Raw genomic sequence first — 16,722 nt, 5'->3', positions numbered from 1 at the left:
TGTAATAATCCTTAATATAGATTGGACAAAACAGATTATAATGGAAGCCTGGAAAATGAGTTACCACAGTATACCCAGGACAGTTTCTCAGAGGAGTATGTTCTAGTGCCAACTAGGGCACAGACTATTTTAGATCTGATAATGTGCAATGAAACAGGATTAATTAATGACCTCATAGTAAAGGAGCCTTCGGTTTGAGGGTACGAAGTGTGGGTCTTACTCTTGTATGTGCTTTTATTTAATTACATTTATGCAGACAGAGTTGACTAAAGAGAACTGGGAAAATAAGTTGAAATGGAGGGTTGTACAGAGCTATGGCAGGCATTTAAGGAAATATTTCATAACTCCCAAGGTATATTCCATTAAAAATGAATGTGGCACTCTAAATTTAAAAAAAGGTTTAGCATCCCACAGTTGCTGCTTTTTACAGCTTCTCTCAATACAGTTAATCAAATTCTGTAAAGCATGAACAATTCCAGAGCTCGTATGCATCAACTTGTTGCACAGATTTTCTCTATCCAGTGACAAACGGCAAAGTGAAAAGAAACCTCCTTTTTCAGCATTTTATCCCATCTTTGCTACCCAACTCTGAGAAATAAACACTGCAATCATAATTTCTTTGTTATTCAGGCTTAGTCTGCTCAACACTGGAAAACACACATCAGGAGACCACAATTGAGAAATAGGAAACCTGAGGCTTAGCCTGATGAATCTGGCAGCTAAAATTTGATAACCGTACAATGGTTTTCAAGACATCTGTCGACGAGCTGAAATAAAATGGCAATAACAATGGATAATCTAAGGTGACGTGGAGACTTTTCTGGAACAGACTGTTAGGGCACTCTCACCGTAGGGCATTTGTATGCTGCAAGTTTGATACCTACACCTGCTAAAAATGCCAAACAGCTGGTTGTGTATCGTTGTCTAACCTGCAGAGAAACAACGTCTGACACTGTCATCAACAAACATTAAAAATAATAAAAACAGAGTTCAAAAGTTCCTATGAGAAGAGACTCAGGATAATTTGCCATGACTGGATGACATTTTATATCAAATGCTTTGGAACTGAATATGGTAAATGCCACATTCTTCAACTGATTCTCACAACCGTACATATCTTGCAAATTCTGCAGGTGTCCTTTGTAGAATTATCAGAATTATTATTTGAGAATCACTTCGGTCACATGAAGTATAGCATTTCTGATGTCAGCATGAAAAATGCATTACTGCAAAAGCTCCCTGTACATCTCCTCATGAAATTAAAAAAGGCTCAACTGTTCAAGTCATGACCCCATGCCATATCTCCCTCTTATTCACTGCTTCCTTTAAATATACTGTGCCTCCTCTATTTTGATGCTTTTCATGACATGACTTCATCTTTCATCCACTGCCACTATTTTACTAGTGAGCACAAGTCATATCATCTTCCCAACCACTCGATCTCCCTCTATCGGTTATATCCCATCTCATCCTCCGCGCCCCCCAACCCTTCTCCAGGATGGCTTTTATCCCCAAACCCATACCTACCCCATTGTTTCTCATCCCTATTCACCTCACTTCCTTCCAACCCCTCCGCTCACTGCTCCTTGTTCCATGCCTACTTTATCCCCACCTGCACACCTCATACCCCTTTCATCTCTCAACCCCGCCCCTCTACTTGCGCTCTTTGTCTCTTGCACATGTTTCTGTACGCCACCCCTTTCCTTCTCCTCTCGGCCCCTCTTAACACTTCCCCCACACATCTCGCCCCCTCCCAAATCCCCCCTCAAACCCCTACACTCCCTCACAAACGCTTCGCTCCCACTCCCTCACAAACCCCTCGTCCCCCCACTCTCTCACAATCCCCTCGTCCCCCCACTCCCTCACAAACCCCTCGTCCCCCCAGTCCCTCACAAACCCCTCGTCCCCCCACTCCCTCACAAACCCCTCGTCCCCCCACTCCCTCACAAACCCCTCGTCCCCCCACTCCCTCACAAACCCCTCGTCCCCCCACTCCCTCACAATCCCCTCGTCTCCCCACTCCCACACAATCCCCTCGTCCCCCCACTCCCTCACAATCCCCTCGTCCCCCCACTCCCTCACAAACCCCTCGTCACCCCACTCTCACAAACCCCTCGTCTCCCCCCACTCTCACAAACCCCTCGTCCCCCCACTCCCTCACAAACCCCTCCCCCTCACAAACCCCTCGTCGTCGTCCCCATTCCCTCACAAACCCCCCCACTCCCTCACAAACCCCTCGTCGTCCCCCCACTCCCTCACAAACCCCTCGTCCCCTCCACTCCCTCACAAACCCCTCATCCCCCCCCCAACTCCCTCACAAACCCCCCCCACTCCCTCACAAACCCCTCGTCCCCCCCACTTCCTCACAAACCCCTCGTCTCCCCCCACTCTCACAAACCCCTCGTCCCCCCACTCCCTCACAAACCCCTCCCCCTCACAAACCCCTCGTCGTCGTCCCCATTCCCTCACAAACCCCCCCACTCCCTCACAAACCCCTCGTCGTCCCCCCACTCCCTCACAAACCCCTCCCCCTCACAAACCCCTCGTCGTCGTCCCCATTCCCTCACAAACCCCCCCACTCCCTCACAAACCCCTCGTCGTCCCCCCACTCCCTCACAAACCCCTTGTCATCCTCCCACTCCCTCACAAACCCCTCGTCCCCTCCACTCCCTCACAAACCCCTCGTCCCCCCCCCAACTCCCTCACAAACCCCCCCCACTCCCTCACAAACCCCTCGTCCCCCCCACTTCCTCACAAACCCCTCGTCCCCCCCCTCTCCCTCACAAACCCCTCGTCCCCCCCCTCTCCCTCACAAACCCCTCGTCCCCCCCCTCTCCCTCACAAACCCCTCCCCCCACAAACCCCTCGTCCCCCCCACTCCCTCACAAACCCCTCGTCGTCTCCCCACTCACAAACCCCTCGTCCCCCCCCACTCCCTCACAACCGCCTCATCCCCCCCCACTCCCTCACAAACCCCTTGTCCCCCCCACTCCCTCACAAACCCCTCGTCCCCCCCACTCCCTCACAAACCCCTCGTCCCCCCCACTCCCTCACAAACCCCTCGTCCCCCCCACTCCCTCACAAACCCCTCGTCCCCCCACTCCCTCACAAACCCCTCGTCGTCGTCGTCCCCCCCTCACAAATTCCTTGCCGTCCCCCCACTCCCTCACAAACCCCATGTCCTCCTCCACATATCCCTCTCACTCCCCTCTGTACCCTCCCCACACGCTAGCTCTTCGCCCCCTTTCTCTCGCTCGCAGACTTCCCTCACTGAAGCACCGTGATTCAGTAAACAGAAACCATGCGCGGGGGGGGGGGGGGGGGGGCGAGGGGTTTGGAGCGCCGGCGCCCAGACCCGATGGCGTCCTTCTCCGCCCGAACCATTCTGAGACCCACCCCCCCCGGGGAGGGTAAAAGTTCCCGCAGCCCTTCGCATCCCCAAAAGTCCTCACCATGCTGAGCTCCGCCTCCGCCCCGCGATCCCGTTAAACTTCGACCGAAACTTTCGATTCTCGCGCAGGCCCCGCCACCGGAAGTGACGCCGTCGAACCAACAGTGCGGCCGGGGAGAGTGTTTTTTCAAATGTGACGGCGGCCGCGGACGGACAGCACACACCGGCTCGCCAAAATCTGGGCCGGCCTTCACAACCTGCGCGCACACACATCACTGAGGCAATAAGGGTCACTGCAACAGAGACGTTGCAATCAAACAAAAACTATCAGGGTTAAACGCTTCCTGCGTGCAACCGTTCGTCAGAACTGGAAAAAGTTAGAGGTGTAATAGCTTTTAGGGTGGAAAAGCAGCAAAAAAAAGGTGGAAGGACATTAAGTGACAAAAATGTTGGTGGCTGCAAGGTCACTGTGAAATAAAAGGTGTGACCAGAGGAAGAGTATAAGGATGAAAAATGTTAAGACAATGAGGACAGAGATTACGGTCTTAGAATGATCAAACTCAAGTGTTGAGTCTATCCGAAAGATAAGATGCTCTTCCTCCAGCTTGCGTTGAGCTTCATTGAGGCACTGCAGTAGGCCTAGAACAAAGAGGGTTATGATGATCCATCCAGGAGACCCGAGAAGGAAGGTTAACTTCAGTTTATCATAAACTCAAAGGTTGCTGCCGCGCGGCAGACGACAAGAGTCCCAGTCAGGGACTAGTGAGTTAAAAGGCAAGGGCAGTGAATCTGTTTCTGCACGAGCATAATCCAAACAAGAGAGACGTGGGCTCATTGTACAGTGCAGAAGGAGGCCATTCAGCACATCAGGTCTGCACCGACCCACTTAAGTCCTAACTTCCACCCTATCCCAATAACCCCTCCTAACCTTTTGGGTGCCAGTCTCAGTTAGGGCCAGTATTTATCATTCAGTGTGTGGATGGTCCGAGTAGAGAGGGGCAAACCTTGACCTCCTCTTGGGAAATAAGGAAGGGCAGGTGACATAAGTATTAGTGAGGGATCACTTTGGGACCAATGACCATAATTCCATTAGTTTTAAGATAACTATGGAGAATGATAGGTCGGACCCAAAAGTTGAATTTCTAAAATGGCGCAAGGCCAATTTTGATGGCATTAGACAGGAACTTTCAAAAGTTAATTGTGGGAAATGTCAACTGCCTGTTGGCAGGCAAAGGGGCAGCTGGTAAGTGGGAAGCTTTCAAAAGTGTGTTAACCAGGGTTCAGGGTAAGCACATTCCTTTTAGAGTGAAAGACAAGGCTGGTAGAAGTAGGGAACATTGAATGACTTGGGATATTGGATGAGAATTTAGGAGGCATGGTAAGTTTGCAGATGACACCAAGATTGGTGGCATAGTGAAGAAGATTATTTAGGATTGCAATGGGATCTTGGTCAATTGGGCCAGTGGGCTGATGAATGGCAGATGGAGTTTAATTTAGATAAATGTGAGGTGATTCATTTTGGCAGATTAAATCGGGGCAGGACCTACTCAGATAATGGTAGGGAGTTGGGGAGAGTTATAGAACAAATCTAGGGCTACAGGTTCATAGCTCCTTGAAAGTAGAGTCACAGGTGGCCAGAGTCAACAAGAAGGCATTTGGCATGCTTGGTTTCATTAGTCAGAACATTGAATACAGGAGTTGGGACGTCTTGCTGAAATTATACAAGACTTTGGAAAGGCTACACTTGGAATACTGTGTACAGTTCTGGGCACCCTATTATAGAAAGGATATTATTAAACTAGAAAGAGCGCAGAAAAGATTTACTAGGATGCCACCGTGACTTGATGGTTTAAGTTGTAAGGAGAGGCTGGATAGACTAGGCTTAGGGGTGATCTTATACAGGTCTATAAAATAATGAGGGGCATAGATAAGGTTAGATAGTCAACATCTTTTCCCAAAGGTAGGGGAGTCTAAAACTAGAGGGCATAGGTTTAAGGCGAGAAATACAAAAGAGTTCAGAGGGGCAATTTTTTTCAGAGGGTGGCGAGTGTCTGGAATGATAGGCGGGTACAATTTTGTCCTTTAAAAAGCATTAAGACAGTTATATGGGAAGCTGGGTAGAGGGATATGGCCAAATGCGGGCAATTGGGATTAGTTTAGTAGTAAAAATTGGGCAAGTTGGACCGAAGGGCCTGTTTTCATGCTGTAAACTTCTATGACTCTAAGTAACAAGCCCCAGTTGGGCAGACCTCCACCCACAAGTTGGAAAGCTCGTATTCTAGGAGTTTCACAGGGAGTTCTATCAGTGTATCCCTATCAGTGGAGCCTCATGAGTGTTATCACAGAGGTCACAGTGATATACAGGCAGAGAATCAGTTTCAGAGCATAATCTTTGCCCCCCCACACCACCACCAACTTTATTCTCCTAGCTTTATTCAGCCTCCTTTCCCATCCCTTCACCTCATCATACACTTGGCCCATTTCTGGACTGAGAATCAATGCAAATCAGTAAGCACATGGATCTTGGGGAAACAAGACTTGACACGAGCAACAGTGTGTTGAATGGGCTCAAGTTTATGGAGGGTAGCAGATGGAGCCTGGCCAAAGAGCATTGGAATAGTCAAATCGAGAGGTGAGAGAGGGCTAAGAAAGACTTGCATTTAGTTAACATATTTCACAACCTCGGGACATCCCTACACTTTACACTGTAGAAGTGATGTGAGGAAGAATCCTTTCACCCAGAGGGTGGTTTGAGTCTGGAATGAACTTCTCGAGAGGGTGGGGGAGGCAGGTTTGATTTGAGTTACTCAAAAGCTGAGTTGCTATCTAAAATAAATATGCACGTTTACAAGGATAAGGCAGGATAGTGGGACTAGGTAGAATGCCCTTTCAGAGAACCAGTGCCGACTCCATGGGCAAAATGGCCTCCTTTTGCATTGTAAAGATTTTAAGATTCTGTGACAGCATGTAATGTAATGCCACTGTTGTCATGTAAGAAACATAGCAACCGATTTGTGCACAGCAAGGTCTCAAAATAAGAGCTTGATAATGACCAGATAATCTATTTTGATGCTTTGACGAAGAGTCATCCAGTCTCAAAACGTCTCCTTTCTCTCTCCACAGATGCTGTAAGATCTGCTGAGATTTTCCAGCATTTCCTGCTTCCGTTTCAGATTCCAGCATCCGCAGTAATTTGCTTTTAATCAATTTTGGTGATTTGATTGAGGAATGAATATTGGCCAGGGAACTGGAATAATTCCACTGTTCTTCTCTAAAATATTGCCACAAAACCTTTTGAATGGAAGCCAGACAGGCCTTTATTATTGCATCTGAATATAACATCTCACAGTATAGTACTCCTTTGGAAGTAACAATGGCATATTATTGGCAGGACCCCAAATGTTCCTTCATGTAATTCAATGATGTAACGCTATTTTCTCCAATTTGCATCCTCAAAACTGTACTTTTTTTTCATGGTGAAGATTCCTCAACACTGGGGACATCAAACACTCGTAGGATGATTATATTGTCAACATTTTGGATAGGCCCACAATCATATTTTTGACTTGCCCATGACTTGTGGCTATTTGCACTTCCCATTCACTCAATCCATCTGGAATGATGGATGGAAAAGTGGCTAGGTGTTAAAGTGGGCAAGGATCTGATAAAACACATCCTTCTCAGATAGCCACTCCACAACTGAACATTAGACGTAGAACAGAAGGAAAATACTGGTTATTACGGTGTTGTAATAAACTCTAAATAATGCCCCTAAACTTGCAATCTGCATTGTCGGGACAGCCAACAGTATGAAATCTGATTATAACCTCTCATGTCAAATTGCACTTACACAGGTGATTATCCCATGGAGTTATGCTTGTGGTTTTAAGAGTGTAATGGTTTTTGATCCTGTGCAACTTTTCTTTTAAAAATATTTTTATTCTCCTTTTTCACATTTTCATCATATTTACAACAAATAATAACAACAAATACAATGGCAATCCCCTAGTCAACAATCCCCTCATCCCACCCACCCTCAAACAGCTCCCAACATTTTGAATACAAATACAAAAAATGAAAAATCATTATTAATTTATACATTCCAACGCCCCCCACACTCAATGTTCAATGTCATCCAATTCATGAAAATGTATGATGAACAAGGCCCATGAGTTGTAGAGCCCTTCCATCCTCCCCCTCAACTCGAACTTTACTTTCTCGAGTGTTAGGAACTCCAGCAGGTCCCCCCACCATGCCGAGGCACAGGGCGGAGTAGCCGACCTCCACCCCCACCGAATCCCCCTTTGGGCAATCAGCGAGGCGAAGGCCAAGACATCTGCCTCCGTACCTGCTTCTAACCTTGGCCGATCCGACACCCCGAATATGGATTTTAGGGGACCCAATTTGAGTCTCACATACACCACCCTTGAGATTACTCTAAAGACCTCCCTCCAATACCCCTCCAGTTTTGGGCAGGACCAAAACATATGACCCCCCCTCCCCACAGCATTCACAAACATCCTCCACCCCCTCAAAAAAGTCAGCTCATCCTATGTAACTTTATGCAGCTTTTCTAGCAACAGGAATTGAATATTCCAAACTAGCATATTATATCAGTAGTGGTAGTACTTTCTGTTCTACCACTGCACCTCTTCTTCATGTATTCATCTTTCTTAGGTGTGGTGTCAAAATTTAAACACAGCTCCAAATGGGACACAGGAATAGGCCATTCAGCTCCTTGAGCCATGCAGAGTCTTTGACTATTTTGGGGGCAAAAGTGCACAGATTCTTGGTGAGCAAGGGCGTGATAGGTTATCGGGGGTAGGTAGGATGCAGAGTTGAGATTGCGATCAAAGATCATCCATGGTCTTATTAAATGGCAGAGCAGGCTGAAGGGACCGAATGGCCTACTCCTGTTTCTTGTTCATATGTAAACATTCAGCCAAGTTTGAAAAGCAGGGAACAAATTTCATGTTGACTTTCCAAGAAAGCCTCCTTCCTTCCCATTTGTAAGATATCAAGATGAACATCATAAGCACTGAAAAATAAAATACTGGAAAAACTCAACAGATCTGCCAGCACCCGAGAAGATAGAATCAGAGTTAATGTTTCTCTCGCCACAAATGCTGTCACACCAACTGCATATTTCCAGCAATTTCTTTTAGATTTTAGATTTCCAAATATCCACGTTTTAATTTTCTATTTACACAAAACATGTTTTATTCAAGCGAAATAAAGTTGACAATTTAAAAACATTTATACAAGTCAACCATTACCATCATTAGCAGTTCATACAATGATATAATGAAAGGTGCAAAAGTGTTTATTTGTGTCATGCTTCTCAATGTAGTTTGAATTGTTCATGAGCAGAGACAGAGGATTTTTATTTTCATATTATTGCTGTACATCTTAAACAATTAACATTTGGTATAAATTAGAGATGGGCAACTAATGCTGGCCTTCCAGAAATGCCAACATCCATTAAAGAATAAAAAGAACGACCTTGCACACAACTGTTGAATATTAAAAACCCAGAGGTCTCCAGAGACCACAATGTGAATGGCAATCTTTTTGCAGTCAGTATTGCATTCAAAATTGGTTCATCAGTGTGATCACAAAGCACATCATAAGATCACGGTGGGTTGGGGAATCACATTTTCAGATCATTTCTCCAACTTGAATTTGCTGCGAGGGTTCCAGCAAGTTTTCCCTGTGCCTGCATTTTCTCAATTTCATCTTCCTCATCAAATATATCAATTAATTTGAACTCACGTTGCTGTGGCCGACAAAGATCATCTGCTCCAATCCAATCATCTGGGCCAACCTGTTTCTCCAGCATTGCTTCCAAATTTGGAATTATATGTTCATACAGAAAGTCGACAATTTCTATAAAATATTAAAGTTAGATTTGACTTTTACTACATGGCATTGTTAAGGTTACTGTCCCCTTTAAAATTAAAAATAAACTCTGTAATTTAAATAGTCATGATTAATTCAGTTGTGGGCTTTCACAAAATAAATATTTTGAAAAGTTTACCCGAATGTAATAACTGCTTCCCTTACACAATTTGCAAAGAAGCCTGAGATTGCCATTTCACCAGGATTTGCAAAACAATGTAACATTTATGCTGTAGTCCTGGATTTGCCAGCATGCTGTTTAGAATTCAAATTCAAAGTAAATCAATGATCTATTTTGTACACTCAACCAACCAAACTCGTAAAATGCAAATTAATCTAGAGGCACATGAGCACTTGGATGTGGACTTTATTTTAACCCATGTGGTCACAAACCTTTTTAACCAATTTGCATTTCCACATGCAATTACTTTTGAAAACAGTTAACAGTGAATTGTTGAATAAATATAAACATGCAGGAGAGAGCAACAGTAGTCACGGTAATGCCTCTCACTTTTTCTAGCAATACAAGGGGAAGTTTCAAACTAGCAAAAAAATTCTGAATTCTGATACAATTTCAGACAGACCAGACATTTATTTAATATTAGAGTGAAATGTAGGATTCCAAAATTCAGAAGCCAACATGCAATTTTCAGGATTTGCTACCGAGGAAGTTAGGGCAAGCTAAGTATTGGTGTTAAATAGACATCCCATGCACAGAGATACACAAAGTATTTACTGAAAGTCATATTTTGCCCCCAAGAAACACATATACCTTCTGCCCTACTAACAAACTGCACTTGTTCAATACAAGTACACCAACTGCCCACTGATTTTTTTTTGTGGCAATTTGATTCAGTGCAGTGCTCTCCTCAGGGGATCTGTGAGTAGGGCAAGCAACGGCATCTCTTCAGATTGCCGAATCTTTACTGAGACACATAGCCTAAACCAGGAAGTTCAAATTAGAATACAGTACTTAACTCACATGTAAAATAGTATATTCAAAGCAAGATGAAAGAAAGGTGGGGTTAAGAGCGTTTACATTTTTAAAGCTCCATCAATGATTAATATCTGAAGGAAGAAACACTTTGGGTACAAGTAAATTTTCAAAACTGTGACGAATGGAGGATTATACGAATATTGGATTCTGAATATTGGGGACGATTTAAGGGTCAAAAGCCTGGGGTTATCGTGTGTTTGACTGCAGTGGTCATGTTTTTAAAAAGGATTTGGTTTGCAGTGCCTGGGAACTTTTTAGGAACCAGAAGGTGACATTGACCAGGGGAATGTGTTTTTTAGTCTGTGCTAATGCACTGTGGTTTCACTGAGCAAAGTTTCACAGGAGTTAATGTGCTTTTTGCCTAGCAAGTTAATTTGTTTTTCAGCTTGGGGAACTGATGTCATTTCTGGGTGGAGCGAAGGCATTCCGAGATATATTTTGAGAAAGCTTTGGAGAAGAGTTGGTCTCACCTGGCAACCTTTGTTTTGACCACAAGTAAAGGCAGTTTTCTCTCCCAGTAGGGTAGTTATAAAAAAAGTAATATTTAAAGCAGAGCAGTCTTGTTTGAGGACAAGGAATAAGCTGGAGCATGATAGGTGAACCAGCTTTTTAAAGACATGCAGCCAGAGTCCGAATTAATTAACAGGAGCCATAATCTGTTCTGTAAAGCAAGTATCACTCTATGCCATGCTGATTTTAAGACGGGTTGAGAGATGTATGTTTCTCTTCTTGTTGTTTGATGGGGAATTGAGTAGTAGTGTTTAAGGAGTAATAGTAAGCTGTTCGTTTTGGGTGAAGTTAAAGAGTTTAATACTATATTCATAATAAAGTTTAGTTTAAAAAAAAAATCCCCATTTCTTCATACAATCGCTCCTGGGACGAATCATTCTTTCCACACAGTCTTACAAAATAAATTAATACATGGGGGTTTCGGTCCAGTATCCTAACCACAGTTGGGGTCGTCCGGAATCTTAAGTATAATTCCTTGTTTGGATTGGGGTTATTGAACTTAAAGACAGTGAGTGTGTGTGGAACGATTGCATTCTTTCAGGTTTTGAAATGTAAATAGGGAGTGACTGGCTCTTTCAGTTGCAAAGATTTTCCTGGTGTGGAAGAGATTACTCAAGATACTTTACAAAGAGGGACGATAGCAGTTTTTGGGTTTGGCGGAGAAGCTGCAGTTAACCTTACCTAAAGGGGTGAGGAAGATAGAGATAATTCAAGACATCGCTCAATATTTAAATTTGCCAGTCACAGCCCAAATTATTACAATTAGCTAGAATTCAATTACAAATAGAAGTGAAGAAATTGGAAATAGAAGCAAAGAAAATGAGAGATTAGCAATGGAAGAAGGCAAAAGAGAGGGCTTTTCAAAAGGAAATGGAAAGAAGGACCATGGAGGTAGAAATGGGAAGATTAGCAAAGGAAGAAAGGGGTAAGGAGAGAGAGTGAATACAAACTTTGGAAAGGAGAACAAAAAGGTTGAAGTTAAAGGCAGAAGCTGAGGAAGGTCTAGAGGAAGAAGAAATACGTTCTAGTAGGGATATGTTTAAATATATTCAAGCATTGCCAAGATTTGATGAGAAAGATGTGGAAGCCATTTTCATCTCATTTGAGAAGGTGGCTAAACAACTGAATTGGCCAAAGACCATGTGGGTAGTGTTGGTTCAAAGTTGGTAGGTAGAGCCGGTGAAGAGTTTGCATCACTATCAGGAGGTATCTAGAGATTATGATGAGGTGAGAAAAAACATCTTGAGTGTATATGAACTAGTGCCAGAAGCCAACAGACAAAAGTTTAGAAATCGAAGGAAAGAACCAGGTCAGACGTACAGAATTCAAAAATAATGAAACAAAATAATTTTGATAGGTGGACAAGAGCATTAAAAATAGACCACACGTATGATGCTCCAAAATTATTTTGGAGGAATTTGAGGATTCACTTCCATAGTAGTGAAAGCTCAAGTGGAAGAGCAAAAGTTAAAACCAGTAGACTGGCAGCAGAAATGGTAGATGATTTTGAATTGGTTCATAAAGTAAAGTTTGGTTTTCAACATCAATTTCAATCTGTGAATGATAGAAACTGGGAAAATGAGAAATTCACAGGTGACCAATGCAAAGGAGGTTTAGTTGGTGACGTTAAGGATAGTGTGCCTCAAAGTAAAAAGGAAACCTATGATACTGGTAGAGGGATAAGAAAACTCAAGTGTTTTTATTGTAATAAGCGCTGGGAAGACAGACTCATTAAAACAGGATAAGCCTGGAGTTTATTAAAGTGGGAAGAAAAACCATTGTCCCAATGGAAGAGGGGCAACAGAATGTACAACCTGTTCAGAGGTTGGTGGATAGCAGGTACCACAACTTAAGGATTTTATTTGTGAGGGTACGGTTTACTCGTGTGAAGTAGGTAAGGAGATTAAGATCTTAAGCGATACAGGAGTAAGTCAATCTTTAGAGGTGAGTGATAAGAAGATATGTAGTTTGGAAGGAGTATTGCCAGAAAAGGTGATAATATGAAAATGAAATGAAAATCGCTTATTGTCACAAGTAGGCTTCAATGAAGTTACTGTGAAAAGCCCCTAGTCGCCCGATTCCGGCACCTGTTCGGGGAGGCTGGTATGGGAATCAAACCGTGCTGCTGGCCTGCCTTGGTCTGCTTTAAAAGCCAGCGATTTAGCCGAGTGTGCTAAACCAGCCTCTGTGGAATTAATGATGAGTCCGGTGAAAAGTTAAGTGGTAGTTGGAGTAAGAGAAAAATTACCTTTTTCAGGGGTTCAATATATCCTGTAATAATACAGCTGGATCACAGGTGGGAGTGCAGCCTACTGTGGTTGAAAAGCCAGTTGAAAGTCAAAGAGTTGAGATGTTGAAAGAAGTATATCCGGGAGTGTTTCCTGATTGTGTGGTAACAAGATCACAAAGCCACAGGTTGAGACAGGAGGAAGAGAACTTGGAGTATCGATAGGGAGGCTGAGGTTCTGTTGTCAGAAACCATGTTTGATCAGATGGTTGGTAAAGAGTAGATGAAACAGATATCTTTAATTTCAGCAAGTTGGTTAAATTACAACAGAAAGATTCAGAGATAAAGCAGTTGTATCAGAAAGCATATACAGAAATGCAATCTAAATGTATACCAGTGTGTTATTACATTAGAAATTATGTATTGTGAAATTGGAGACTTATATATTCAAGCAGATTAGAAATACGCAGAGGTTCAAGTGGTATTACCGGTGGGTTACAGACAAGGGGCTTTTGCGGGTACCGCATGAGGTTCCAGTAGGGGTCATTTAGGAGTAAAGCAAAAATACAAAAATATTTTGATTGCCCTGAACTGCATAAGAATGTAGTTAAATGTTACCGTGCATGTCTGGTAATAGAGAAACCTCAGGTGGTAATCAAACTAGCATCTGTAATACCCATTTTAGCATTGAGAACACTTTTACTAGGGTCCTAACTGATTGCGTGGGACCCCTGCATAAAGCCAAAATGACCATAATGGATGTCTCTACTAGATTTTCAGAGGCAATTCCATTAAGAAACATTACAGCTAAGAGGGTTGCAGAGGAGTTAACCAATTTTTTTTTTTTTACTAGAGATAGACTACCAATATAAATTCTCAGATCAGGGATCCAATTTTATGTCGAAGAATCAAGGAAGTTACGGATAGCTTTGGAATAAAGCAATTTAACTCAACGGCATATCATCCGGAATCACAAGGGGCATTAGAAAGATGGCTGTTCTTTTTGTGTGTGAAGTTAAAGAGTTTAATATTGTATTCATAATAAACTTTGTTTAAAAAATGCCAAAGCCCTATTTCTTCATGCCATCACTACTGGAGCGAATCATTCTTTCCACAGTCTTACAAAATAAAATAAACTTTTGGGGTTTTGGTCCAGTATCGTAGCCGCTGTTGGGGGTCTGGTTTGGGATCAAAATAATAGCAAAGAGGTTCTTTGGTAGTAATTGAGACTTGCGTTGTCAATAACTTGAACTACTGTTTAGTGTCAAGTGAGTATATGTTTTAATGCTGAATGTAAGAACGAGATACAGGTGCAGTGAAGCTTGTGCAGGAGCAGGCAACTTGGATAACTCTTCCTGATTTGTGTTTTACTATGCAGGTGCAAACGGTAAGAGTTGCTGTCTGATGCACTTTTTTTTCATAGGGTATGGACATCAGTGGCAAGACAAGCATTTGTTTCCCATAGCTAATTGGTCTTGAACTGAGTGACCGATTAGGCCATTTTGGAGGGCAGTCAACCACATTGCTGTGGTTCTGTTCAATGATAATTTCATGGTCATTACTGAGACTGGATTTAAATTGCAGATTTATTAATTCAATTCAAATTCCACCAGCTGCTATGGTGCGATTCAAAACCATATCCTCAGAACTAGCCACTGGATTACTAGTGACATTATCACTACACCAGCATCTCCCCATGATAATACGACATAGTATTCCATATTGATGAGCATGGCCAGCTTCACCTGTTATTATTTCAAAATCTGTCCCAAGTTTCATGTTAATTTTCCTATACACTGTCTGTTTAGATTCTTGCTCAGAACAAGCTAGAACTCTGCAATTCCCGAGGTGTAGGTACACCCACAGTGCTATTAGGGAGGGAGTTCTAGGTGTTTGACTCGGCGACAGTAAAGGAACAGTGATTATATTCCCACGTCAGGATGGTGAGTGGCTTGGAGGGGAATCTCCAGGCGGTGGTATTCCCAGGTATCTGCTGCCCTTGTCCTTCTAGATGGTAGCAGTCATGGGTTTGAAAGGTGGTGTTAAAGGAAATGAGTTCCTGCAGTGTATCTTGTAGATGGTAGATACTGCTGCCAGTCTGACAGGAGTGGAGTGAATGTATGTTGTGTGCGAATCAAGTGGACTGCTTTGTCCTGGATGGTGTCAAACCTCTGGTGTGTTGCAGGAGCTGCACTCATCCAGGCAAGTGGAGAGTATTCCATTACACTCCTGTTTTGTGCCTTGTAGATGGCGATCAGGCTTTGGGGAGTCAGGAGATGAGTTACTCACCACAGGATTTCCAGTCTCCGACCGTCTCTTGAAGCTCCAGTATTTATATAGCTAGTCCAGTTCAGTTTCTGGTTAATGGTGACGGAATTCTGTGATGACAATGCCACTGATTATCAAGGGGCGATGGTTAGATTCTCTCTTGTAGGAGATGGTCATTGCCTGGCACTTGTGTATTGTGAATGTTATTTGCCACTTGTCAGCCCAAGCCTGCACATTGTCCAGGTCCTGCTGACCGAACATGGACTGCTTCAGTAACTCAGGAGTTGCGAATGGTGAACATTGTGCAGTCATCAGTGGGCATCCCCACATCTGGCCTCATGATGGAAGGAAGGTCATTGATGAAGCAGCTGAAGGTGGTTGGACCTAGGATTCTACCCTGAGGAACTCCTGCAGTGATGTCCTGGAACCGAGATGATTGACCTCCAACCACAACAGTTACAACTCCAACCGGTGACGTTTTCCCGATTCAAGTTGACTCCAGTTTTGCTAGGGCTCCTTGATGCCATGCTCGTCAAATGCTGACTTGATGCCAGGGGCAGTCACTCTCATCTCAACTCTGGAATTCAGCTCTTTTGTCTTAATTTGAACCCAAGGCTGTAATGAGGTCAGGAATTGAGTGACCCTAGCGGAGCCCAAACTGAGCAACTGTCAGCAGGTTATTGCTCAGCAAGTGCCATTTGATAGCACTGTTGATGACCCCTCCCATCATTTTAATGATGATCGAGAGTAGACTGATGGGGTGATAATTGGCTGGGTTAAATTTGTCCTATTTCTGGTGCACAGGACATAGCTGGGAAAGGGGAGGCGATGGCGTAGTGGTCTTGTCACTGGACTAGTAATCAAGACACCCGTGGTAATGGTCTGGAGACCCGGGTTCGAATCCCCCAAAGGCAGATGGTGAAATTTGAATCCAATAAGAAAATCTGGAATCATCATCTAATGATGACTATGAAACCATTGTCGATTGTCGTAAAAACCCATCTGGTTCGCTAATGTCCTTTAGGGAAGCAAATCTACTGTCCTTGCCTGGTCTGGTCCACATGCGACTCCAGATCCACAGCAATGTGGATCTTAAAATGCCACTCAGTTAGAGGGCAATTAGGGACAGGCAACAAATGCTGGCCTTGCCTGCGGCCCCCAGATCCCATAGAATATAGAGTGCAGAAGGAGGCCATTCGGCCCATCGAGTCTGCACTGACACACTTAAGCCCCTACTTCCACCCTATCCCCGTAACCCAATAACCCCTCCTAACCCTTTTGGATACTAAGGGCAATTTTAGCATGGCCAATCCACCTAACCTGTACGTCTTTGGACTGTGGGAGGAAACCGGAGCACCCGGAGGAAACCCATGCAGACACGGGAGAATGTGCAGACTCCACACTGCCAATGACCCAGCGGGGAATCGAACC

At 43.9% G+C, this 16,722-nt stretch overlaps 2 protein-coding genes across 5 annotated transcripts in view; both read right to left on the bottom strand.

Annotated features, from left to right (window-relative positions):
- Positions 1-3,573, bottom strand: part of setx (senataxin) — a 124,883-nt gene extending 121,310 nt beyond the window's left edge. The window contains exon 1 of the mRNA XM_072488595.1: positions 3,453-3,573. The gene's annotated coding sequence lies outside the window, so the exon portion shown is untranslated. The remainder of the gene's footprint in view (positions 1-3,452) is intronic.
- A 5,125-nt stretch (positions 3,574-8,698) lies between these two features.
- LOC140399221 (uncharacterized) overlaps positions 8,699-16,722 on the bottom strand; it is a 38,801-nt gene continuing 30,777 nt past the window's right edge. For all 4 annotated transcript variants that reach the window (XM_072488589.1, XM_072488588.1, XM_072488591.1 and 1 more), the window contains one exon: positions 8,699-9,277. In XM_072488589.1, coding sequence (XP_072344690.1) covers positions 9,042-9,277 — 236 coding nt within the window. In that variant the 3' untranslated portion in view covers positions 8,699-9,041. The remainder of the gene's footprint in view (positions 9,278-16,722) is intronic.

The sequence above is a fragment of the Scyliorhinus torazame genome, chromosome 22, assembly GCF_047496885.1.
Source record: "Scyliorhinus torazame isolate Kashiwa2021f chromosome 22, sScyTor2.1, whole genome shotgun sequence".
NCBI classification, from domain to species: Eukaryota; Metazoa; Chordata; class Chondrichthyes; order Carcharhiniformes; family Scyliorhinidae; genus Scyliorhinus; species Scyliorhinus torazame.
The sequence above is the reverse complement of the archived record's forward strand: the minus strand, read 5'-3'. Positions and strand labels throughout refer to the sequence as shown.